At 58.8% G+C, this 21,595-nt stretch overlaps 4 protein-coding genes across 5 annotated transcripts; all 4 read right to left on the bottom strand.

Annotated features, from left to right (window-relative positions):
• Positions 1 to 1,365: 1,365 nt before the first annotated feature.
• On the bottom strand, positions 1,366 to 5,658 carry DCDC2B (doublecortin domain containing 2B). Of its 2 annotated transcripts, none has more exons than XM_061373691.1 (6): positions 5,322 to 5,658; positions 4,322 to 4,379; positions 3,883 to 3,947; positions 3,533 to 3,664; positions 2,866 to 3,012; positions 1,366 to 2,638 (listed from the first exon to the last, which is right to left on the bottom strand). In XM_061373691.1, the coding sequence occupies exons 1-6, from the start codon at positions 5,597 to 5,599 to the stop codon at positions 2,509 to 2,511; spliced, it is 810 nt and encodes a 269-aa protein (XP_061229675.1). In that variant the 5' UTR covers positions 5,600 to 5,658; the 3' UTR covers positions 1,366 to 2,508. The 2 variants fall into 2 exon arrangements, with proteins under 2 accessions (XP_061229675.1, XP_061229676.1); XM_061373692.1 differs by having other exon boundaries at positions 1,366 to 2,021.
• A 1,164-nt stretch (positions 5,659 to 6,822) lies between these two features.
• On the bottom strand, positions 6,823 to 10,091 carry IQCC (IQ motif containing C). Its single transcript, XM_061373690.1, has 5 exons — positions 10,017 to 10,091; positions 9,239 to 9,382; positions 7,908 to 8,232; positions 7,609 to 7,727; positions 6,823 to 7,195 (listed from the first exon to the last, which is right to left on the bottom strand). Exons 1-5 carry the CDS (start codon positions 10,089 to 10,091, stop codon positions 7,145 to 7,147), a joined length of 714 nt encoding a protein of 237 aa, XP_061229674.1. The 3' UTR covers positions 6,823 to 7,144.
• A 154-nt stretch (positions 10,092 to 10,245) lies between these two features.
• On the bottom strand, positions 10,246 to 12,471 carry CCDC28B (coiled-coil domain containing 28B). Its single transcript, XM_061373685.1, has 5 exons — positions 12,330 to 12,471; positions 11,282 to 11,436; positions 11,037 to 11,191; positions 10,914 to 10,936; positions 10,246 to 10,336 (listed from the first exon to the last, which is right to left on the bottom strand). Exons 1-5 carry the CDS (start codon positions 12,458 to 12,460, stop codon positions 10,285 to 10,287), a joined length of 516 nt encoding a protein of 171 aa, XP_061229669.1. The 5' UTR covers positions 12,461 to 12,471; the 3' UTR covers positions 10,246 to 10,284.
• Positions 12,472 to 14,362: 1,891 nt separating this feature from the next.
• Positions 14,363 to 21,066, bottom strand: TXLNA (taxilin alpha). The gene is made up of 12 exons (XM_061373689.1): positions 20,954 to 21,066; positions 20,014 to 20,164; positions 18,687 to 19,025; positions 18,013 to 18,104; positions 17,512 to 17,682; positions 17,054 to 17,248; positions 16,837 to 16,956; positions 16,534 to 16,608; positions 15,990 to 16,082; positions 15,484 to 15,579; positions 14,786 to 15,136; positions 14,363 to 14,621 (listed from the first exon to the last, which is right to left on the bottom strand). The coding sequence occupies exons 2-11, from the start codon at positions 20,129 to 20,131 to the stop codon at positions 14,807 to 14,809; spliced, it is 1,629 nt and encodes a 542-aa protein (XP_061229673.1). The 5' UTR covers positions 20,132 to 20,164; positions 20,954 to 21,066; the 3' UTR covers positions 14,363 to 14,621; positions 14,786 to 14,806.
• Between the last annotated feature and the right edge of the window lie 529 nt (positions 21,067 to 21,595).

The following is a 21,595-nucleotide window of genomic DNA, read 5'->3' as shown; positions in this document are numbered from 1 at the left end:
AAAGCAGGGTCCTGCAGCTGGGGGGGGTAACCCCTCATATCAACACAGTGAGAGCAGCCTGGAGGAGGAGGACTTGGGTGTTGGTCAATGAGAAGCTCCCCATGAGCTGGATCTTGAGCCCAGAGCCCCCCCGTGTGCTGGGCTGTACCCCCAGAGCATGAGCAGCAGCTCAGGGAGGGGATCCTGCCCCTCTGCTGTGCTCTGGGGAGACCCCCCTGCAGCCCTGATCCAGGGACAGCACAAGAGGCACGTGGAGCTGTTGGAGAGAGCCCAGAGTACACCATGGAGATGCTGGAGCAGCTATGCATTGAGGAACAATAGGACCAGGGGCAGAAAATCTTCCACGAGTGGGGTCCATCCCCACCTCCACGCAGCAGCACATTCCCTTCGTGTCTGCGGGACAGGTCCTTCAGTTCCCATGGGCAGGATTAATGCACTTGTGCTGAGAACGTGATCAGGTTTTCCCCAAAGTGCAAAGCGGTCCCGTCTGTAACCCCGGGTCACGAAGGGCTTTGGGCAGATCCTGCGGAAGATGTCATATAACGGAGGAGCAAGAGGTGGGTAAGATGTGTGTGGTCCTGCGGTGGCTCTTGGCCTCTGGCCTTGCCCAGCAGTGCCTGCTCGGTGTCATCCCCAGCAATGACCAGTAGATGGTGGAATTAAACAGCACAACAGGAGCCTCTCCGGTAACAGAAAGCGGGGACATGCGTAGGGACCATCAGGAGGACCACGACTGGAGCATCACACGCGCCCTGTGGGTCAGGAGGCATTAGGCAGCGTCTTCTGGCTGAGTCCCCACGGTACCACCCCAAACAAGCTGTCACTTATCCTGCGACTGAGGACTTGTGACCCGCTCTGGTAGGTTTAGATTCTGCCAGCCAAAGTTTCCGCAGGGGCTGCAGGAGGAATGCTGCTCACCCCCCTTGGAATCATGGCTGGTTCATGAGCAAGCTGCAGTGAGAAGCAGAGGAAGAGAACCTGTTCTAAGGCAACCCCCTGTGGCTGAAGGGGGGCTTCTGGCTCAGCAGCAGACCCAGAAGTTCTATTTTGATACACAGGTGTCAAAGCATGGAGCGTGTTCCCTGAGCACCAGGGTGAACCAGGCATGTTGCTAGGACACCCTGGTTCATATCTTGGGTCAAGGAGTTTCTTACCTGGGGGTGTTTCAAGGCAAGGAGGATTGAATCATCTTGTTCATCACTGGAGGGATAATAAATGATTAATAAACTGTTTAACATTGACCAATTGAACTTTATATAGAAGGAATCTATTGAAGAACTCTGGTTTTGTGGCCAAGCTTGTGAAAGTGGTTTTTGTAATCAAAAGCACTAGGGAGGAAAATACAGAACCCTTTGCACAAGGAGGGTCAATCCAAGAGCAGTTTATTACCATGACTCCTCTGAAATCAGGCAGCTGCTCCCAAAACAAGTTCACAGGAATGAAATATATATACAGTTTTGGGGAATGGGTTTGATTGGTGCAAACACCATCCGAGCATTCCAAAGCAGAGGGATGGTGATGCAATGGCATCTCATTATAAGAAATATCTGACATAGAATAAAGTTCCTGGTTGAGAAAAGTGTAAAAGGCATGTATTCTATTTAGTTATTCCTCCTTCCCAAGTTCAGATCCAAACCAGCTGAATTAGAGTTCAGACAAGCAGCAGAAAAGGGGAAAGATCATCATTTAACAATATTGTGCATCTGATGCGTTGCTCACTGATACTGTGCTGCTCAAGCCCAGATGATGAGGATGTTTGATTTTGGGCGAGTTTGTGAATCCATCAGAATGCCTGGCCAGGCCCTGGTAGTCAAGCAGTCTGGGATTCACATGCTGCTGTTACTGCAGCTGTGCAGGTAGAGGTGTACCTGAATGTACCTCTTCTCCCATCACACTTCTTCTGCCAACTCCTCCCAGCTCTTCCCTGCCAGCGGCAGCATCGTTTGGTGCTTGTCATCCTCAGAGTCACTGGCATCCCTTTTCCTTGCCACAGCCTCTTGTGATGTGCCTGTAGCCTGTGCCTTTTTGTGCTGAGAAAGAAATTAATGTCACACCTCACTATTACAGAAAGATCCTGGGACTAAATTCCAGGATTCCCTTTCCAGTCTTATGGCTTTGGTATGTAAATTTGGGTCTCTACACTTCATTCAGAGGTAGTTTAGTTAACCCCTAATGATTCTGTCCCACTGCAAAGGAGAGCTGTGACACTCAAATATTAACAACAGTGGGGGAAAGGCTGACAGTGCCCAACCACTGAGAAATGCTGCCCAGCCTCTAGAGCAAACTCAGCACAGCAGGCTCCCCCCTGAGGAACCATCACCTCATTCTTTACTAGACCTTTCTCTCCTTTAAGTTCAAAGGAGTCATTTCCCTTTGAAGTTCTAATTCATCCAAAGAGCCTTCCTAGGCAGAACCGTGCATCACCTCCAATATAATGTGTCTCTAGCACCATTCCTTTGGGAGTGGTGCAAGCAAGGGTACCGTAGCCATGGCAATTGGGAATGGAGATCACTGGACACATCCACTGCTTGTGGAGGAATGGGGCAGCAACAACAGTGATGGTAGCACACACAGTTCCATGCCAGCTGAGCCACTCACCCTCTGGCGGTGCCTTTTGCGCCTGTTATTTGGGTGGTTCCTGTAAAAAAGCAGCAGATTCAGTGCCCAGCCTCATGGGCTGATGCTCTTCAGTGCCTCTACACTGAGAGCTTTGCAAACATGTTATTTGTTCCTAAACTACCAACACATGAAGCAAAACTCAAGCCCTGAAGCAGACAGCACCGGACAGAAGAGACACAAAAGGGATGGCTTTAGCTGAAGACCACAGAGAGGATTCTTTAAGCCACTCGGCTGCAGTCTACATACCACAGTGTCCTCCTGGCAGGATCCTGGGGCACCAGCAGCTCAAAGTAAGGCAGTTTCTTGTACTCCTCATTTCCCACCGCCACGTAGTATCCGCCATCCACCAGCTCCTCTCCACCAGACACCCAGGTTCCATCCAGCCTGCAGAGCCTCAAGGAAGAGACAGCAAAGGGTTCAGAGCTGAGACAAGACCCAGAGCAACCCCTCAGCATGGAAGCAAACAAGTGCCAAGTGGTAAACAGGGATGAGACAAGGCAGAGGATCAATCATTGTTCATACTACTCCAGGGAAGTACGCAGAAATACTACACCCAGTGACCAGTGGGATACAGGAGACCTCAGCTTTTCCCTTGGGAGCCAGTAAACAGATGTATGAGGGGAAGGTAGGCTCTGTGTTTTGGATAAAAGCCCATCCCTCTAGACATAAACTCCTTTTTATCCCATGCTTTACTGTTAGCTTATTTTCTCACCAGACCACCAGCACCATCAGCCCTCCTCACTAAGCACTGGGGTTATCTCTGATGTAAAGGTGGGAAAACCTGAAAATCAGAGGAGTTTGCAAAAGCAGACTGGAAGTGGCTGGCTGAGCTCCCAGCCCCTGCTGAACCAGAGCTGCTTATGTTCTGAATGGAAGGAAAGAGAAGCCAGCAGAGCCTTATCCAGACACTAACCTATGGACAGCTCCACTGTGCAGGGCGGCTTTCTCTGTCACCGTGGCCAAGAGTGAATCCCACTGCAGCAGGGCGCTGTTAGAGACTGGCAGAGGGAAAGGAGGGCTCAGCAAATCCCCATTCCGGAAAACACTGTGGAAGAAACAACCCGGAGCAGGCGATGAGCCGGTATTCCCACAGCTGTGGAAGATGGGGAGGGGGAAAGGCAGCCGCTGATGCCTGGGTAAGATTTATGACAACTACTTCTGGTAGAAGCTGGGGATTGTCGCTATGGGGCAGCATTCCCAGGATCTCACAGAGCAATTCCCTCCTCCAGAAACCCTCCAAGGAGAACACCTTGAGGCACTCACTGTATGGTGCACGGCGGGCGGGTGTCCTTCTGCCGTCGCGACTTCCAGGGAGCTGCAGTGTGGAGCTAGAGACAGAGTTCAGTGCATGAGAACAGCCTCCCAGGGCTGTTCCCTTTCCTCCATCAGGATCTGCTCACCCTGGGACATCTCTAGCCCTGCCTGCAGCCCTGCTGCTGCTAGGAGGGGTTTGTTGCCAGCAACAGCAAGGCTGGCGAGGCTCAGCACACAGCTGAGCGTGAGGAGCACAGATCCATCCCCTAAGGAGGATGAAGGGATGCAACAGCAACAGCAGCCCCTGTGCTGTCTCACACATCCCACTGATTCCTGTGGCACTTCCAGCTGATCTCATTGGGCACCTCACAGTCTTAAACCACAACTTCAGTTCCATCAATGCCCCACACCTCCCAGCTGCTCTGCACCCATCACCTCCGGGACTCACCTGCAGACCCTCATTGTGCTTCATCCCATGGAGCTCCTTCCTTCCATGATTTAAATAGCTGTGAGAAAAAGACACCACCACCAGCTGCAACACACAGGAAGAAAACACCCAACTGCTCTGCCTTGGTGCACAGGCACTTATTTGGGTCCCTTCTGTCCCCATTCCCCAGGTGACCCAGAACTTCCACCTAAATTAAAGGCCTCTACACTGAAGAAATTCCCAGCCAAATACAGCATCCAGGAGGTTTTATTCCTTTGTGCTGGATGGAGGCTCCAAGGGCTGCCTGGTGCTGGTGCAGACTGGAGCACCCCCTCAACAGAACACACAGACACATCCTCCCAAGGGATGTCACAAAACCTTCCGAGTGCTCGATTTCAGAAGGAGCCAAACCAGCTCCACACTGTGCAGGACTGGCAAACAGAAACTTCCATGAGAGCAAAGCAGAAGCATTTATTCATGGATAGAGAGTAGCTGCAGAAGCTCCCCCACACCACAGGGTGCTGGAGGCTCAGCAGCACCCAGCCCAACATCCAGCCAGAGAACATGAGAGTCCCTTTCTTCCTGAGAATCAAATGTTATCAGGAATATTTGCATTTTCCTTTTGACCTGGAATATGTGGCTTCAAGCTGCACCAGGGCAGGTTTAGATGGAGCTGAGGAAGAATTCCTTCCCCAGAGGGTGCTCAGGCATTGGAACAGCATGCCCAGGGCAGGGCTGCAGGCACCGTCCCTGCAAGTGTTCACACACCATGAAGACGATGCTCTCAGTGCCATGGGTTAGTGGTGGCCTTGGCAGTGCTGGGAATGGTTGGACTGGATGAGCGTAAAGGTCTTTTCCAGCCTGCTTGATTCCATGATTCTACGTCTAATAGTTTCCAGACACTAACCTGTCTCTGCTTCTCATTTGCTTTGTCCCCCTTTTCCCTCAGCTTTTTTGTTCACCCCCCAATCCACTCCCCACAGAGCCCATGGAAGCTGCTCACCAAACCCCATCCACTCACTCAAGCTTTTTGAACCTCTCCAAGCCCGCAGCCACGTACTGGCACCCGTCCTGCAGGTCCCCCAGCCCCGCCACGCAGCGGCCGTGCCGGGGGGTGTGGAGGTTCCTCACGGCCACGGGTGCATCGATGCCCTTGGTCACCTCGTTCAGGAAGGCCTCCAAGGTCAGGAAGCGCCGCTGGTTCACCACAAACCTCCTCCCGGGGAAGAAGGGGTCACCGTTGCGATACACAAGCACGTTCTTGGCTGGAGGTGCCAGGGCTAAGCCACGGGAGCTCATCTCTCAGGCGTCAAGCAGAAGCCCTGCTGCCCACACACAGAGCAATGGGGGGAGTGGAATAGAGCTCCACTGAGCCCAGACCCTCGGATCAGCCACTCTCAGGCTCCACTGTCCCTTCCCAGCGCTGCCTGGGGTGAGTGGCTGTCTCCATGGATGCAGGCCCAGCCGGAGGAAGTTGTGGGGCCGCCTGGAGGCCACATCAAACAACCCGAAGAGCAGCTTTCGATTTGAAAACCAGGAACCAAACGGCTCTTGAATGCTCAGACACCCAACACTGCGAGCTCCCTCACCAGGCACTGTGGCCACCAGGCTCAGACTTAACAGAGAAGCTGTGGCTGCCCCATCCCTGGCAGTGTTCAAGGCCAGGTTGGACACAGGCGCTTGGAGCAAGCTGCTCCAGTGGAAGGGGTTGGAGCTGGAGGACCTTTAAGGTCCTTTCCAACCCAAACCACTCTGATTCTATGATTAGCATGCCTGGAGGCACAGTAAGCACCAGTATCTTGACGGCAGCAGCTCACATCCCATCCACAGCAGCACTGTCCAGATGCTGCCACCCCTTTGCCATCACTTGCAAAGTGTGATGGGTTTCTGTGCTGTCTGCATCAAACATACACATCTCAGCAGATGCTCCACCCTTTGCACTGAACAGGATGCTGTGGGTTGAAATGGATCATGGCCTCACTTGGCTCTGCCCAGGAGAAGGCAGGAGCCAGCCAGGAATCAACAGAGACGAGCATCAGGAAAGGTTTTTATTTACAAACAAATGATTCATTCAGGACCAGAAGGATTCATCCACCACATGCCAAGAGTGACTGCTCAGGCAGCAGGAATGCAGAGCATTTCCACCATAGACGTGGGGTAAAAAACCACAGCACCACGTCAAAAGTCCCTTTCTGAGGGGCCCTGAATGCTCCTGGACTAGAGGAACGTATAAACAAAGCTCCAAACCCCACAGCTCCTTACATGCCCCCTCAAGCACCAGTCCAGGTCACTCTGCCACACAGAGAGATGCTACAATGGCCATCCATACGCGAGTTAGGAACCAAGCCTCATGTCCTGGAGGTCAGATTTGATGTGAGCCACAGCTCAGACACTGGTATGAATCACACACAGGTCAGCACAGAAGAGCTTGTTCCTGCAGGTTCAAAGCACCTTCTGCCTTCAGGGATTTTAGTTCCACCACAAGCAATGAGCTGTGGACAAGCAACAACAAGCACAAGCAACAGTCCTCCTAACCTTGTTTGGCCCCTAGGACCATCCAGCTCAGCCAACAGAAATAGGGTTCTTGTAGAAGGGGGTCTCACTGAGAACCCCTCCAGGCCACACAACCCCCTCCTGGCTTCACAGTGATGTCTAACCCCTGCTTTGGCCAAACAGTCACATTTAACAGAAACAAAAGGCTTTCTGGCAGCATTCACCTGAAGTGGCAAACGTCAACCCAGAAAGCTGGAGCTCCCCAGAGCTGCTGCTGTCCACGAGGCCATGTCACAACGCTGGTGCTGCAGCTCCACAGCTTCTCCACACCAATACAAGTGCCCCTTATGCTCAGGACTGGCCTCCTCCAGGAGCCCCCAGCCTCTGCTTCAACGTCAAGAACTGCAAGAGAAAGAAAACCAAGTATTCATGATTAAATCCCAAAGGTCTCGGAGGAGGAAGGCAGCCCCCTTGCACATCAGCCAGCAGAATCACTGCACTTGGCCAGAAGATGCACAAATGCCACCCTTCAAGCACTGCAAAGCCACCCAGTGCCTGGGTACAGAGCACTGCATTGGACAAACAGGGTGGTTAAAGCAGCAACAGCCCTGCAGCAGGCAAGGAGCAAAGCCTGGAACCAGATCCACCCAGCTCTTGTTCCCCTTTATCACTCCTTTTGGGCTTCGTTTCCCCTACAGAAGGAAAACTGAAGGGTGCTGGCATCTTCCAGCCCAACCCCTGGGTAACTGATCCAGCCCCGCTCAACCCCAGCCCCACCACTCTGCCCCACTGCTTTGGAAAGGGTAGAGCCTTACGTTTTTACGGCTGACAATAGCTTGTTCCAACCACAGCAGCTCCATGACCAAGTGGTTCCGGTAGGACTGGAGACCAGAGCGAGTCTGAGGAAGTTCCTTTATGTCCACAAGTGGAATTTCTGCTATGAAGTGAGAAATAACCCATTAGCAGGACAAAGGTTCCCACTGCTGCCTCCCTTGCACCGAGCTGCTCCAGCTTCTCCAAGGTATTTGCAAGGTTTTGGGTTCTCTACTGTGCTGCTGGTGCTCACCAGCAGGTCCCTGAGCCCATGCAGGAGATCCCAGCTCCTGGCTCTTACCCAGGCAGGCTCCAAGGGACTCTGCCTCCAGACCAGAGGACACGTTGCTGTCGTTCTGCCAGTCCTTGCTCCCAGCTGGGGCACTGCACCCCTTTTCAGGCTGTTCATCAGCATCAGCCTCGAGATTCAGAGGGGCCACTGCATCTCCTGCAGCCGTGGGGCTCAGCCCCTTCTCACTCAGCAGCTGGGCTGTAGGATTCATGCTGCTGCAGCCCCGGTCCTGCTCTGGCTCAGAAGCATCCAGCTCCTTCTGTGGTTCTTCTGTGCTGGCTTTGTCACTTGGTGCAGCCTCCCGTGGGTTTGAACACTTCCCTTGGGCTGGCTCCTAAAGGGGCAACGTGCAAGAGACTGAAATATATGGAAAAGACAACGACCTCAACGGTGGCCCCACTGTGAGCCAGGGGCTCTGTGCACCACCATCAGCAGTGCTGGGACACTGACATGCTCCGGACTGGAACCCTTTAAAGGGCTTTCCTTCCAGATGTGCCCACCACCATCAGCAGTGCTGGGACACTGATGTGCTCCAAGCTGGAACTCTTTAAAGGGCTTTCCTTACAGATGTGCCCACCACCACCAGCAGTGCTGGGACACTGATGTGCTCCAGACTGGAACTCTTTAAAGGGCTTTCCTTACAGATGTGCCCACCACCACCAGCAGTGCTGGAACACTGACGTGCTCCGGACTGGAACTCTTTAAAGAGCTTTCCTTCCAGATGTGCCCACCACCACCAGCAGTGCTGGGACACTGATGTGCTCCAAGCTGGAACTCTTTAAAGGGCTTTCCTTCCAGATGTGCCCACCACCACCAGCAGTGCTGGGACACTGACATGCTCCGGACTGGAACTCTTTAAAGAGCTTTGCTTCCAGATGTGCCCACCACCATCAACAGTGCTGGGACACTGACATGCTCCGGACTGGAACTCTTTAAAGGGCTTTCCTTCCAGATGTGCCCACCACCATCAACAGTGCTGGGACACTGACATGCTCCGGACTGGAACTCTTTAAAGGGCTTTCCTTCCAGATGTGCCCAAACCCCTGCAGAGCAGCACTCAGGTGCTGCAGGAGCGCATCCAATGGCCAAGGCATGGCCAGGAGAGGTGGGAGACCCACGGCAGTCACCTGCACCGCCTGACTGGAGGCTGAGCTTCACCTGGGGGTCGAAATCCTCCGGGCACAAGCCAGGGAGAGGCTTCCAGGCAGCCCTAAGGAACCGCTGGGTTTGTGGGGTAGAATCCCAGGTTCCTGCTGCAGAAGCACCGTCTGCACGGCTGCCCCCCCACTGCCCCCCCCTCGGAGGGGCTGCATTAGCTCAGCCCGTGCTGGCACACAGACCTCGGGGATGAAGACGGGCCGGGGCAGGAGCCGTCCCCTCCACTGCAGCTGGCTCAGGTCTCCTTCGATCTCCAAAACCACCTCCTCGAACGCTGCCTGCAGGCTCTGAAACCGCTTCCGCACCAGGTAACCCCTGACACAGGCCTGCGGGAACAGGCGGGGGGTGCCCGTGGGGCCGGTCACAATCCCCCCACCCCGCCCACAGAGACCCACAGCCACCCCCCGGCCACCCACAGCACCCGGCCCGGCGCACAAGGAGCAGACGGGTCTGGAACCACGGCAGCTTTTAATGAGGCAGCGCCCGATGCACGGCCCCTGCCAACCCCATCCAGCTGTGCTCCCGTCCAGCTGTGCCCCATCCAGCTGTGCTCCCATCCATCTGTGCCCCATCCATCTGTGTCCCATCCATCTGTGCCCCATCCATCTGTGTCCCATCCATCTGTGCCCCATCCATCTGTGTCCCATCCATCTGTGCCCCATCCAGCTGAGCTCCCATCCAGCTCTGCTCCCATCCAGCTGTGCCTCCTCCATCTGTGCTCCATCCAGCTGCGCCCCCTCCAGCTCTGCCCCATCCAGCTGTGCCCCATCCAGCTCTGCCCCATGCAGCTGTGCCCCCATCCAGCTGTGCCCCCCTTCTCCCTGACGTGCCCCCCACTGGCACCCCCTCATCTACGCTCCCCCGCGGCTGTTTCCCCCCCCCCCAAACCCGGCCCATCCAGGTCCCCCCGTCCCAGCCGGGTCCCCTCGCCCCGGCCCCGGCCCCGGCCCCGGCCCCGACCTGCAGGCGGGTCACGGCCCGCAGCAGCCGCTGCCATCCCTCTGCCTCCTCCCGCAGCCATAGAGCCGCCGCCATGGCCCGGGCACGCAGGCGCCGGTTGATGACGTCACCCGGGCGCGACACAGTCAGGCACCGCCCACTCGGCACTGCCAGGCACCGCCCACTCGCCGCTGCGATGCCAAGATGGCGGCGGGGGTAGCGCTCTCCCTGCGGTGGCTCCGGTGTCGCCGCTGCCGCGGGGTCTCCAGCGGCCGGGCCGGGCGCGGGGTCAGGCCGCGGAGTCCTCGGGGTCGGAGCTCTCGGCCAGGTGCAGCTTCTGACTGAGTGTGGGTCAAGGGAGAGCGCAAAGGGGACGCGCAGCCCTGTCACCATCACCAGTGCCACCATCGCCATCATCATCATCACCAAGGCAACCATTGCCATCACTGTCACCATCACCATCACCAGTGCCACCAGCATCACCATCACCACCATCACCATCGCCACCATCATCACCATCACCAGTACCACCATCGCCACCATCATCACCATCACCAATGCTGCCATCATCACCATCACCAATGCTGCTACCATCACCATCACCATTATCATGTCACCAGTGCCACCACCACCATCACCACCATCATCATCACCACCCCTGCCACCATCACCACCATCAGTTGTTATCACCACTGCCATCATTGCCACCATCATCATCACCACCACCATCATCACTTGTCACCATTGCCACCATCATCACTGCTGCCACCAACGTCACTGTCACCACTACCACCATTGCCACCACCACCACTACCACCATTACCACTGCTGCCACTACCACCACCACCGTCACACCACTAAAATCACCACCACCACCACTTCCACCACCACTGCCACCGCCACCATCGCCCAGGATACATGGAGCTGCTGAGCTCCTCCAGCTGCAGGAGACAAAGGCAGAGGTCACGGCACCGGCAGCACAGCCAGGGCCAGGGGGGACCGTGGCCATGGCATCAGGAGCAGGCAGGGGGGGACACTCACATGTGCCAGCAGCTGGTCCAGGTTCCGGTCGGCCGCCGCCTTCTTCTGCTCCTCGGGGAGCTCCTCCACGCAGCCATCGAGGCCGAAGTGGAGCCGCGCCAGCTTCTCCTGCATCTCCCGCACGTGCTCCAGCTGCTGGAAGGAGCACTCCTTCCCTGCGCCACACACGGAGCCGTCACAGCCCCGCAGCCCCGGTGCCCCCCCCCCCTGCCCCGGGCTCTGCCCCCCCGGCACCAGCCCCTCACCAAAGGCCTGCAGCTTTCCCGAGTGGAAGTCGCTGAGGAGGCTGAGCAGCCCCCCCTCCATCTCGCACACGTCGGACACGTCGGTGAGGAAGCTGTGCTGCAGCGGGGCCCCCCGCGCCACCGCCGTGCTGCTGCGCACCCGCTCCTTGCTCGTCCTGCGCCGCGAGCACAGACACTGGTGTCACCCATAGCGGGAGCACAGACACTGGTGTCACCCATAGCGGGTACACAGACACTGGTGTCACCCATAGCAGGAGCACAGACACTGGTGTCACCCATAGCGGGTACACAGACACTGGTGTCACCCATACCAGGAGCACAGACACTGGTGTCACCCGGACAGGGTGCATAGACACTGGTGTCACCCATACCAGGTACAGAGACACTGGTGTCACCCATACCAGGTACAGAGACACTGGTGTCACCCGGACAGGGCGCACAGACACTGGTGTTACCCATACCGGGTACACAGACACTGGTGTCACCCGGACAGGGCGCATAGACACTGGTGTTACCCATACCAGGTACAGAGACACTAGTGTCACCCATACTGGGAGCACAGACACTGGTGTCACCCGGACAGGGTGCATAGACACTGGTGTCACCCATACCAGGTACAGAGACACTGGTGTCACCCGCACAGGGTACACGGACACTGGTGTCACCCATACCGGGAGCACAGACACTGGTGTCACCCGCACAGGGTACACAGACACTGGTGTCACCCAGACAGGGTGCATAGACACTGGTGTCACCCGCACTGGGTACACAGACACTGGTGTCACCCATACCAGGTACACAGACACTGCTGTCACCCGCACTGGGCACACAGACACTGGTGTCACCTCCACTGGGTGCACAGACACTGGTGTCACCCATACCGGGTACACAGACACTGGTGCCACCCGCACTGGGCACACAGACACTGGTATCACCCATAGTGGGCACACAGGCACTGTTGTCACCCGCACTGGGCACACAGGCACTGGTGCCACCCGCACTGGGCACACAGACACTGGTGCCGGCTCTTCCCCTGCCCCGCACTGACCGCCGGAGCCGGGCGCGCTGCCGGGGCGAGGGCAGGGCTGGCATCGGCAGCGGGAAGGACGAGCTCCTGCTGGGGGGCAGCGGCTGGGCCGGGCAGCGCCGGGGGCTGCGCTTCCTCCTCCGCTCCTCCATGGCGATGGGGGCCCGGGGACCCTGCGGGGGACAGACCCGGCTGCTGCTGGCTCCCGCGGGTGTCCTCGGGCAGGACCCGTCCGCCCCCAGCGGCCGCTCTCGGGGTGCCCGCAGGGAGCAGCAGCAGCGCCCGGAGCGGAGCCCCCCGCCTGCCCCAGCCCGTGGCATTCCCAGCGTGAGGAACAAAGCCCCGGGGCTGAGCCGCAGCCGGGAGCCGCTTCCCAACGGGAAGGAGGATTCCGGTCACATGCACCGGAGCCAAGGGACCCGGCCCCTCCCCAAGCCCCGCTCGGGGCCCTTCAACAGCGGCAGCACCGGGATGGGGGAGCCCCTTTGCCCGCACCGCACTGACCTGCGCCAGGCGCCGGCCCAGCCTGCGGAGCGCACCCGGCCGCGGCCCCTCCGGACACTCTGGTCCCGCAGCCCCGGCGCTGGGATTTGCATTTAAAGGGAAAGGGAACTTCCTCCGGGGCCGCGCCGCTCCCAGCCCCAGCACCGGCTCCGTGGGCAGGATGCGGCCATGGTCCTGCCACCACCGCGGCCCCCCCCCGGTCCCCTCTGCGGAACCGCTTCAGGGGTGATGCCAGCGCCAGGGACCAGCCCGACACCAGTTGGATGCCATCAGGACGGCAGCGGCTGGTGCAGGGCACGGCGCCCCAGGGGCTCCATGGCTCATAGGGAGGGCGAGCGGCACCGGAGGGACAAAGCCAAACCCCGGGTCCCTCCCGGCCTCCCCCCTTCGTGCCCCGCAGCCCAAATCTTCACCCCAAAACACGATGAGCAACAAACAAGAGGCAGCAGCAGTGAGGGCAAGGGGGTTTCTATGGGGTAGGAAGGAGGAGCCCCTGCAGCGGGTCCTGTCCTGCATCAGGGAAAGGAAACCAAAAGGGGCTCAGTGCTTTCCTAAGAGGTTTTAGGAAGGGAATCCCGGAGCCCGGCTGCTCCCGCCAGGTCAGAGCCACATTCACTTGCAGGGGGCTCCTTCCAGAGGCAAAGGAGGAAGCAGCGGTGCCGAAGCCACACTCGCCCCATCGGGTGCTGAAGGCTGCGGCTCTGCGGAGGCTCCAGAGAGCCCATCTCTGCTCTTTGTTAGCCCTGAGGGGGATGCGGAGGTGCGAGAGCAGCCCCGGTGCTGGGAGAGAAACCAAAGCTGCTGCACGGCGAGGAACAGCTCCCAGCCAAAGGAAGGCAACGCTGAAAGGAGCCTGCGGTGAAGAGGAGCTGCAGGAGGAGGTTTCCAACGAGCTGAGGGCTCCCAGAACAGGGCAAAGAAAGCCTTGAGGCAACAAGAACCGCCCCCAGGCCTGTGCCAGCAGCAGGCTCCAGTGTGTCCATCACAGCACAACACAACAGGGCCCTTCGGGTCAGTGCTTCCCCCTGCAGAGACCTGCGCTGGGGAGAGGCTCCAAGGGGGAAAGGAAAAAGGGGGGGAGCTGTGACAGCACCAGCACGGCCAGGCTGAGGGTCCATGGGGGTCTGAGAGCAGCCCCCTGCGGTCCCAGCGATGAGGTTAAGCAGCAGTCTCAGAGCAGATGCAGGGTTCATCCTCCCGGAGCCCCAGCTCCATGGACCTCCACTTGGCACCGAGGGATGGAGCTGGGGCAGGGGCACAGGGGCTCCCCTCCCACATCCATGTGTAAAACACTGGGGAAGGAGAGCTTTGGGTTAACTGTTTAATACACTTGTGCACGTGTGCGTATAGCAAAGAGGCAACTGTGAATTCATAAGGCTACTGAGACACCAGCAGGCTCTGGGGAGAACCGGGCCCCCCCCAGCTGCTCCGCTGCCTTCTGTCCCTGTTTCACACACAAAACCCACACTGAGGAGGGGAAACGGCCTCATTTGCTGCCAGCCAGAGCATGGAGCAAGTCCAGGAGCCTGCCCCTTCCTGACCCAGCTGGGAAATGCTTCCTTTTCTCCCTGCTTGGCTCGGTTCCTTTCGCTCCATGTGAGAGCGTTGCTGCATCCGGATGTTCCCGCTGGGCCAGGGCAGATCCAGGCACCCCCTTTCCTGAGGTGCACGAGGTTTCTGGGGAGCTGCAGCCTGCCCATGCCAAGGTCTCCCAGTGAGAGGGTCGATCAGTTGAGCTCCATATATTAGTTACTCACGCACACGCAGGGTTGGGTCGTTCTCGTTTTCACCTATGGCTGCCCTGCATGTCTTTATATATCATATATATATATATAAAATCTTAAAAACCCTCCAAAAACCTAAGCTAGGAAATCTCAGGTCCCCTCAGGGCCTCTCCTGCCCATCCCAAGACCTGGAGAGGGGCACCAGATGCGAGTCTATGGGAGCACTGACCTTACCCTCCCTCGCCCTACCTGTGCTGGCGCACAGCAGGCTCAGTCAGCGCCCCGGCTGCCTCCCTCAGTCCCGCTCTGCCCCAAGGCTCCTATGCTCAGTTCCCCCATGCTCTCGGGTGCAGGATCCAGGCTCTGCGTTGGCTTTCCCAAGTTGAGGCATTCCTCGGCTGGAGCCACCGCATCCGAGCTGTCCCGAGGGGGGTCCTTCAGGGGTTCGCCCAGGTCGGTGTCTGCCCGGGGCACGTGGGCACACAGGTCCTGCACCTTCTTGTTGAGGTCGTTGCGCTCGGTCTGCAGGGCTCGGCACAGCTTCTCCAGGCGCTGGATTTTCACCTGCAGCCCCTCTAACTCTTTGTCCCGCAGGGTTTTCTGCAAAGAGAGCAGAGGTTCAGGCTCCTTCAGGCACAAACCCCGGGGGGAGCCCAAGGTGGGGAAATACTCGTGATGGAGCCAACGTTTGGCATCCAAAGACCCTAGGCTCACTGCACCGGTGAGGTTGGAAAAGCCCTTGAAGACCACCAAATCCAACCGATGAACCCCAGCACTGCCAAGACCACACCAAACCTGATGCTGCCATCACGGCTGCTTTCTTCCTGTGCTCCCATAGAGGCCAACTGCTGCAGAGACAGAGCTCTCCCACCCACCTCTGCTCTGACCATGGACCAGAGGGCTCCCAGCACCATAGGCAGGGAACAGGCCAGCCGGAGCATCCTCACCTCTTCAGCCATCTCCAGCAGCGCCTTGTTGCTGCTCTCCCAGCGAGAGCGGTACATCGTGGTCTCCTTCTCCAGCTTCTTGATCTTCTTTGTCATCTACAGGTGACAGAAAGGGGATGAGTAAGGCAGGGCAGAGCGCTGCTGTGACATCCCAAGATCCCAGTGTGAGCTTCTGCTGGCCTGGGGAACATCTCCCTATCTCCTGCAGCCAGCTCCAAGCACTGAGCAGGAACCAGCAGTGCAGGGGACAGGGTTGTGCTGCACTGATCAGGAACCAGCAGTGGGGACAGGGTTGTGCTGCACTGATCAGGAACCAGCAGTGGGGACAGGGTTGTGCTGCACTGAGCAGGAACCAGCAGTGCAGGGGGACAGGGTTGTGCTGCTCATCCCTACTGCCAAGCTGGCAGCGACCTTGTGGCTGATCTTAGCACCAGGAACCCCCAGCTCCCAGCAGCATCAAGGCGATGTAAGCAGGGAGCCTGGCCAGGAGCAGCCGCGGTACCCACCTTCTCCATCTCCTGCTTGAACGTGGTGAACACTTCACTGCTCTTGGAAAGGGTGTTCTGGAACTCCTCAAACTTCTCGGTGTAGAGAGCCAGCTGTGGGGAGAGGCAGGGTTAGAGCCAGGAACTGAGCTGGGATCTCCTGACTGGGCTTGGTGATAAACCAGGGGCTGGAGCTGCTCTGCCAGCGGCAGGGAGCAGGGAATGGGGGAAAACTCTTTCCTAGGGAAGGATGCTGGGAGTGAGGGGTGCCACAAACACCCCCTGGCCTTGGCAAGAGGCTGGGTCTGCTGCAGTGATCCCAGCACTGCTCCCAGCACTGGGAGAAGCCACAAGGCAGAACTGCTGCAGGAATTCTCAGCTCACACCATGCCAACACAGGCTCAGCAACACCAAAGCCAGCAGCACCCCTACCCCTGCGCTTCCCACGTTAGGGACCTTTGGGTGGTTTCCTGCTTAGGGAGGAAGGAAAAAGACCCCAAACCAACAATGAGGCCGAGCACAGAGCCCAGGTAACTCCCATCTCATCAACCAGGTAACGTCTCACCTGCTGCTTGAGATGGGTCTCCTGTTGCTTCATCAGCTCACACATCCTCTGGGACTCCACAGCTTCCTTCAGCAGCTGGGGAAGAGCAAAAGCAGTTACGTGGCTGCTGCATGGCCTGCAGCCAGGGACGGGCTTGGGGGCACTGGAAGAGCAAAGCAGGGATCCCCCTCTGGGGCATGCAGGAGGCCTGGGATGGCCTGATCCCAACTGGGCTCTGCACCAGGGATCCCACAGGGACAAACCACCCCAGAGGGACAAGGCCAAAAGCATTCACAACCATGAGAGAGCTACTCTAAGACTTACAAAGTCCTTCTCCCGCTGGTGTCTCTCCTCTGCCTCCTTCAGCATCTCCTGTGCCTGCTGGAGCTTGGCATCCACCAGCTGCTGCTGCAGGTCCTTGTGTTTGAACACCTTATCGATGTGCTGCCAAGGGAACAGCACCACTCGGTCACCAACACACCCAACCCAGGCCTTGCGACCCCAGATCCCCCCCCCTGCAGCCCAGCCCCACATCTCCCACCTCCTCCCGCAGCTCGTACTGCTCGATGAGCTTCTTGAGCCTCTCTGCCAGCTCCATGTTCTCCTGGCGCAGCTTGGAGTTCCTCTCGTTGTGCTGCTCCATCTGGAGCTGGATGTCGTTCAGTGTCACCTGGAAGTGGGATGTCACCTCCTTCCGCTTCTCCTCTTCCTCCCGCGCACGCTGGACGCCCTCCTCCTGCAGGAGGAAGGCAGGGACACATCATCCTCTGTGCTTGAGCCCAAACTGGGGATGCTCAGAGCTCCCCCAGCCTCCCACCATTGCTTCCATCAACGAGGAAGTCACTTTGGGCCTTTCCCCTCTGAAATAACACCCAGACACCATGGGCAGGGATGGTTCAAGAGCAGACCCAAAGCTCTGCCCTGCCTCTGGGTGAAGGGAAACGTGCCAGAGCGGCTGATCCAAGGGCTGGGGTGAAGCAGCAGCCAGGAGACACCTGCCTTGAGGGTGCGGTTGTGCCTCTGGAGCTCGCGGCACAGGCTCTCCAGCTTGCTGCGGGCCAGGATGGCTTTGCTGTGCTCACTCTGCAGGTGGTCCTTCTCCTGCACCAGCTGCGTCTGCTTCTTCTGCAAGATCTTCATCTGCTTCTGGGAGTTCCGGTGCTCCTCCAGCTGCGACAGGGGAGCAAAGGGCACGGATGCAGCCAGACGGAGCAGAGCATCCCAAGGAGGGACATGGGGATCAGTGGAGCGCTCTCTGTGCTCTGAGAGGAGCAGATTTGCTCCTGTCCTTGCTTAGGCTGCCTGCCTGGACCCAGCACCATCATTCCTCTACTGTTTGGATCTCCAGCAGTGCAGGGATCCCAGGTCACGCACTGCAAAGCTCCTGGCCTGCTCCTTGCACAAACAAGACAAACCCCAAGTATCTACAAGCACCTTCTGCCTCCTCATGGCTGCAGCGTCCTCACCCAGCCCCAGAGCCTGGAAGGAACCAGCACTCACCAGCTCAGCGTATTTCTTGCACAGGGCTGCAAGCTTCTCCTCTGGCGTGCTCAGGGTGTTCAGGGTCTGCATCAGCAAAGTGATCTCTTTGCCTGGAAGGAGACATGCCATTACAACAACAGCACTCACACAGCATCCTGGCTCCCGAGGGCAAAGAGAGCAGAGACACAAACCAGGCCTCACAGCCCTGCCCTGGCCAGAGCGACATCTCCAGTGCTTTCTCAGGCCTCTGCCCCACGGATTTCAGCTGAGCTGGGGAGGGACCTGGTTTTCCAAGTGGGAAACCAGCACTGGGCTGGCTACAAAGGGTCATACCCAGCAGGAGAGACCATCACACAGCAGCACCCAGGAGCAGCCAGTGCCTTTGCAGCACTCAGTACATCTCCTCACACAAGATCATAGAATCATAGAATGGTTTGGGTTGGAAAGGACCTCAAGATCACCCAGTTCCAACCCCCCTGCCATGGGCAGGGACACCTCACACTAAACCAGGTCACCCAAGGCTTCATCCAACCTGGCCTTGAACACCACCAGGGATGGAGCATTCACAACCTCCCTGATGCAGGATGCTGCATCATTCCCAAGTGATGCTGAGGGCAACTGAAGCTGTGTAAAGTCCAGGACCCACTGAAGCTCTCGGGCTGGGAACATCACCAGAGCAAGGAACCTCTTACCCAGGCCTTTGGCTTTCTTCTTCTCCTGTGCCTTCTTCTGATCCCGCTCCCCACACTCCTCCCCGGGCCGGAACTCTTCAGTCCCTTTGGTGCTCTCCTTCTCCCCGTTCATCTCGGGGCCGCCCTGCTCCTGCTCCCCGTTCCTTGGGGACTCGCTGCGGCCCTTCTCGGGCTCCTCAGGCTCCGGGGGCTCACTCTGGCCCCCGTCCTCCCCCGGTGCCTCCTGCCTGGCATCCACGCAGTACGTGTTCAGGATGTCCTCAAGCTGCCTGCTCAGCTCCTCCGAGACGTCGCGCACGGCGGGCCGGGAGGATTTGGTGTCCTCCTGTGCCAGAGGAGCTGTGGGAGATGGAACACAAAGCATGAGATTCACTTCCATTATAGAGCCCCTCTGGGCTCTGTAAGCACAGGGCAAAGGGAAGGGTTTCTGAGCACCCCATGGCACTGAGGGGCTGAACTTCAGCAACATGGAGTCATGGAATGGTTTGGGTTAGAAAGGACCTTAAAGCTCCTCCAGCTCCAACCCCTGCCACGGGCAGGGACCCCTTCCACTGGAGCAGCTTGCTCCAAGCCCCTGTGTCCAACCTGGCCTTGATGGGGCAGCCACAGCTTCTCTGGGCACCCTGTGCCAGCGCCTCAGCACCCTCACAGTAAAGAACTTCCTCCTTATCTCCAACCTGAACTTCCCCTGTTTCAGTCTGAACCCATCACCCCTTGTCCTATCGCTCCAGTTCCTGATGCAGAGCCCCTCTCCAGCATCCTTATAGCCCCCCTCAGACACTGGAAGCTGCTCTGAGGTCTCCATGCAGCTCCTCTCCAGGCTGCACATAAGCTGCTTTGTTCCGCTGCATCCCAGCCAGCTGCCCTGACAACGCTGGGGCACCGCCACAGCCACTGCTTCGATCAGGGAGCACAACCAGGCCCCTGACATCTGTCAAGAGCAGGAGCTCCCCTTCCTCCCCACCACCCATGATGGAAAGCAGGTTGTGTGCAGGTTGTGTTGGAGCCTTCCCTCACAGGAACCGCTTCCCAATATCCCCAGAGCCAGGCGTTTTTCCATGACAATGGATCTGGAAGCTGGGGCAGCCTCCTCTTTATGTGTGAGAGCAGCTGCACTGCCTCTTGGCCCCAGCTGCAGGGGCTTTGGGGAAGAGCAGCCAGGAGGCACTGAAGCCTCTCCAGAGGAGCCTCACAGCAGCCATCACCAAACGAACCCCCTTTGCTACCCCGGAGCCAGCACAATTCAATGGCAGGGTTGGTTTTAACTGAGAGCTGCTTGATTAACATGAACAGAATCAAGCCTGACCCAGCCCTGGGGCCTCCCCACCTTCCGGGGGTGCCGTGGCCTCCGGTGCATCGCCCTCCTCCAGCACCAGAGCGCTGCTCATCCTGGGGGAGCTGGGAGGCCGTGGGGCTGCTTTGGTCTCGCCACCTTGGTTCTTCATCGTGAGCTTCCTCCTGGCTCAGCCTGGAAAAGCCTAAAGGGAGGGAAAGAGAAGCAGGGGCCGTTTGTGAGCAGCAACGCTTTGATTTGAGGAGCCATGCACCAGGGCTGGGAAGGAGCTCGCTCCTGGCAGCGGCGGCTCTGTGCTGAGGAAGCATCCTTGTGTTTCAGTGTCCCCCTTCCCAGGAGCAGCTCCTGCATTAAGGAGAACTCCTTTTCCACCTGAGGCAAGCTGGAACAGCCTGAAGGCAGCACCTCCGGATGCGCACATAGCGCAAACCGCGCTGGGCACAACCTCCCCTTCATCCCCACTGCGTTTTACCCTTGGATTCCAACCCCAGAGCAGCCTCCGCTGACAGGGACCGGGGCAGCAGAGAGCTCAGCACCTCTGCCCCCCACCCGCAGGGCAGGAACCGCTCCCGGGGCGCAGGGCACGGTTCCGGGGTGGGGGGGACGGGGGGGACAGCCCCGGATGAGGCCCACAGCGAGAACACGCGAGAGACCCGGCGCGGGGCCCCGCACACGTGTCCGCTCCCGCCTCCCGGCCCCGCTTTCCCTCTGCCGGGGGCTGACACCGGGCCCCGGGGCAGCGGCGATGCTCGGACCCGGTCCCCTCCTCAGCACCCCCTGCCCTTGACACCGACACCGCGGGACGGCCGGGACCACCCCCATCAGACCCGTACCTCATTAACACCGCTCCCCAGTGCCCCACATCGCCCCCCCCCCCCCCCCCCCGCCCCGTGCAGGCCGCGACCCCATCGCCCCCCCCGCCGTTAACATCGGCCACGAGCCCCCCGGTCCCGCGCTGACGTCACGCACGCACCCCCGTGGCGTCACCGCCAGCGCTCTGACGCACGGCTCCGCTCTCTCCTCAGCCAATCAGCGCGCAGAGACCGGCAGCACCGCGGTCCACCAGAGCGGAAGGGTTGCGGGGGAGGGTGGGGGGGGGAGGAGGGAGCGGCCGCTCCCCGGTACCGGTGCCCGGTGCCGCCGCCCCCCGCCGGGCTCCGCGCTGAAGGAAGCGGCTCCGGCCCGGGCCTCCCACCGGCCGCGGAACGCGCAAGCGCCGGGCCTCGCCACCGCCCAATCAGCGGTGAGGTAGTGTGGGGCATGCCGGGAGAACGGCGAACTACAACTCCCAGAGTGCTTTGCGCGCGGTCTTGCCTGTTCTATGGACTACAATTCCCAGCATGCCCCTCGTGGGGCCGAGCTCTCCCTTCCGGTGTGCCTACAGTTCCAATAGTGCCCCGCGGCGGCCCAGCACGGGTCGAGTTTGACGGTCAAAGCCTCGTCCCGCGGGGCCGCTGCCGGTTAATGCGGGCCTGGGGAAGCGATGGAAGAGGTTGAGGAGGCTCCAGGGGCTCGCCCAGTGCGGGAGGGAGCCGCGGAGCAGGAGCCGGAGCGCTCGGGTCCCGTTGCTCCTGCCCCGCAGTGCTCCCTTTACGTAAATCACAGCAATTGCGTA

This window comes from Neopsephotus bourkii, unplaced genomic scaffold (genome assembly GCF_033783945.1).
Source record: "Neopsephotus bourkii isolate Nb327-2 ecotype Australia unplaced genomic scaffold, CSIRO-AGI_Nbou_v1 NB_1632, whole genome shotgun sequence".
Taxonomy (NCBI): domain Eukaryota; kingdom Metazoa; phylum Chordata; class Aves; order Psittaciformes; family Psittacidae; genus Neopsephotus; species Neopsephotus bourkii.
This window is presented reverse-complemented; position numbering and strand designations above follow the sequence as displayed.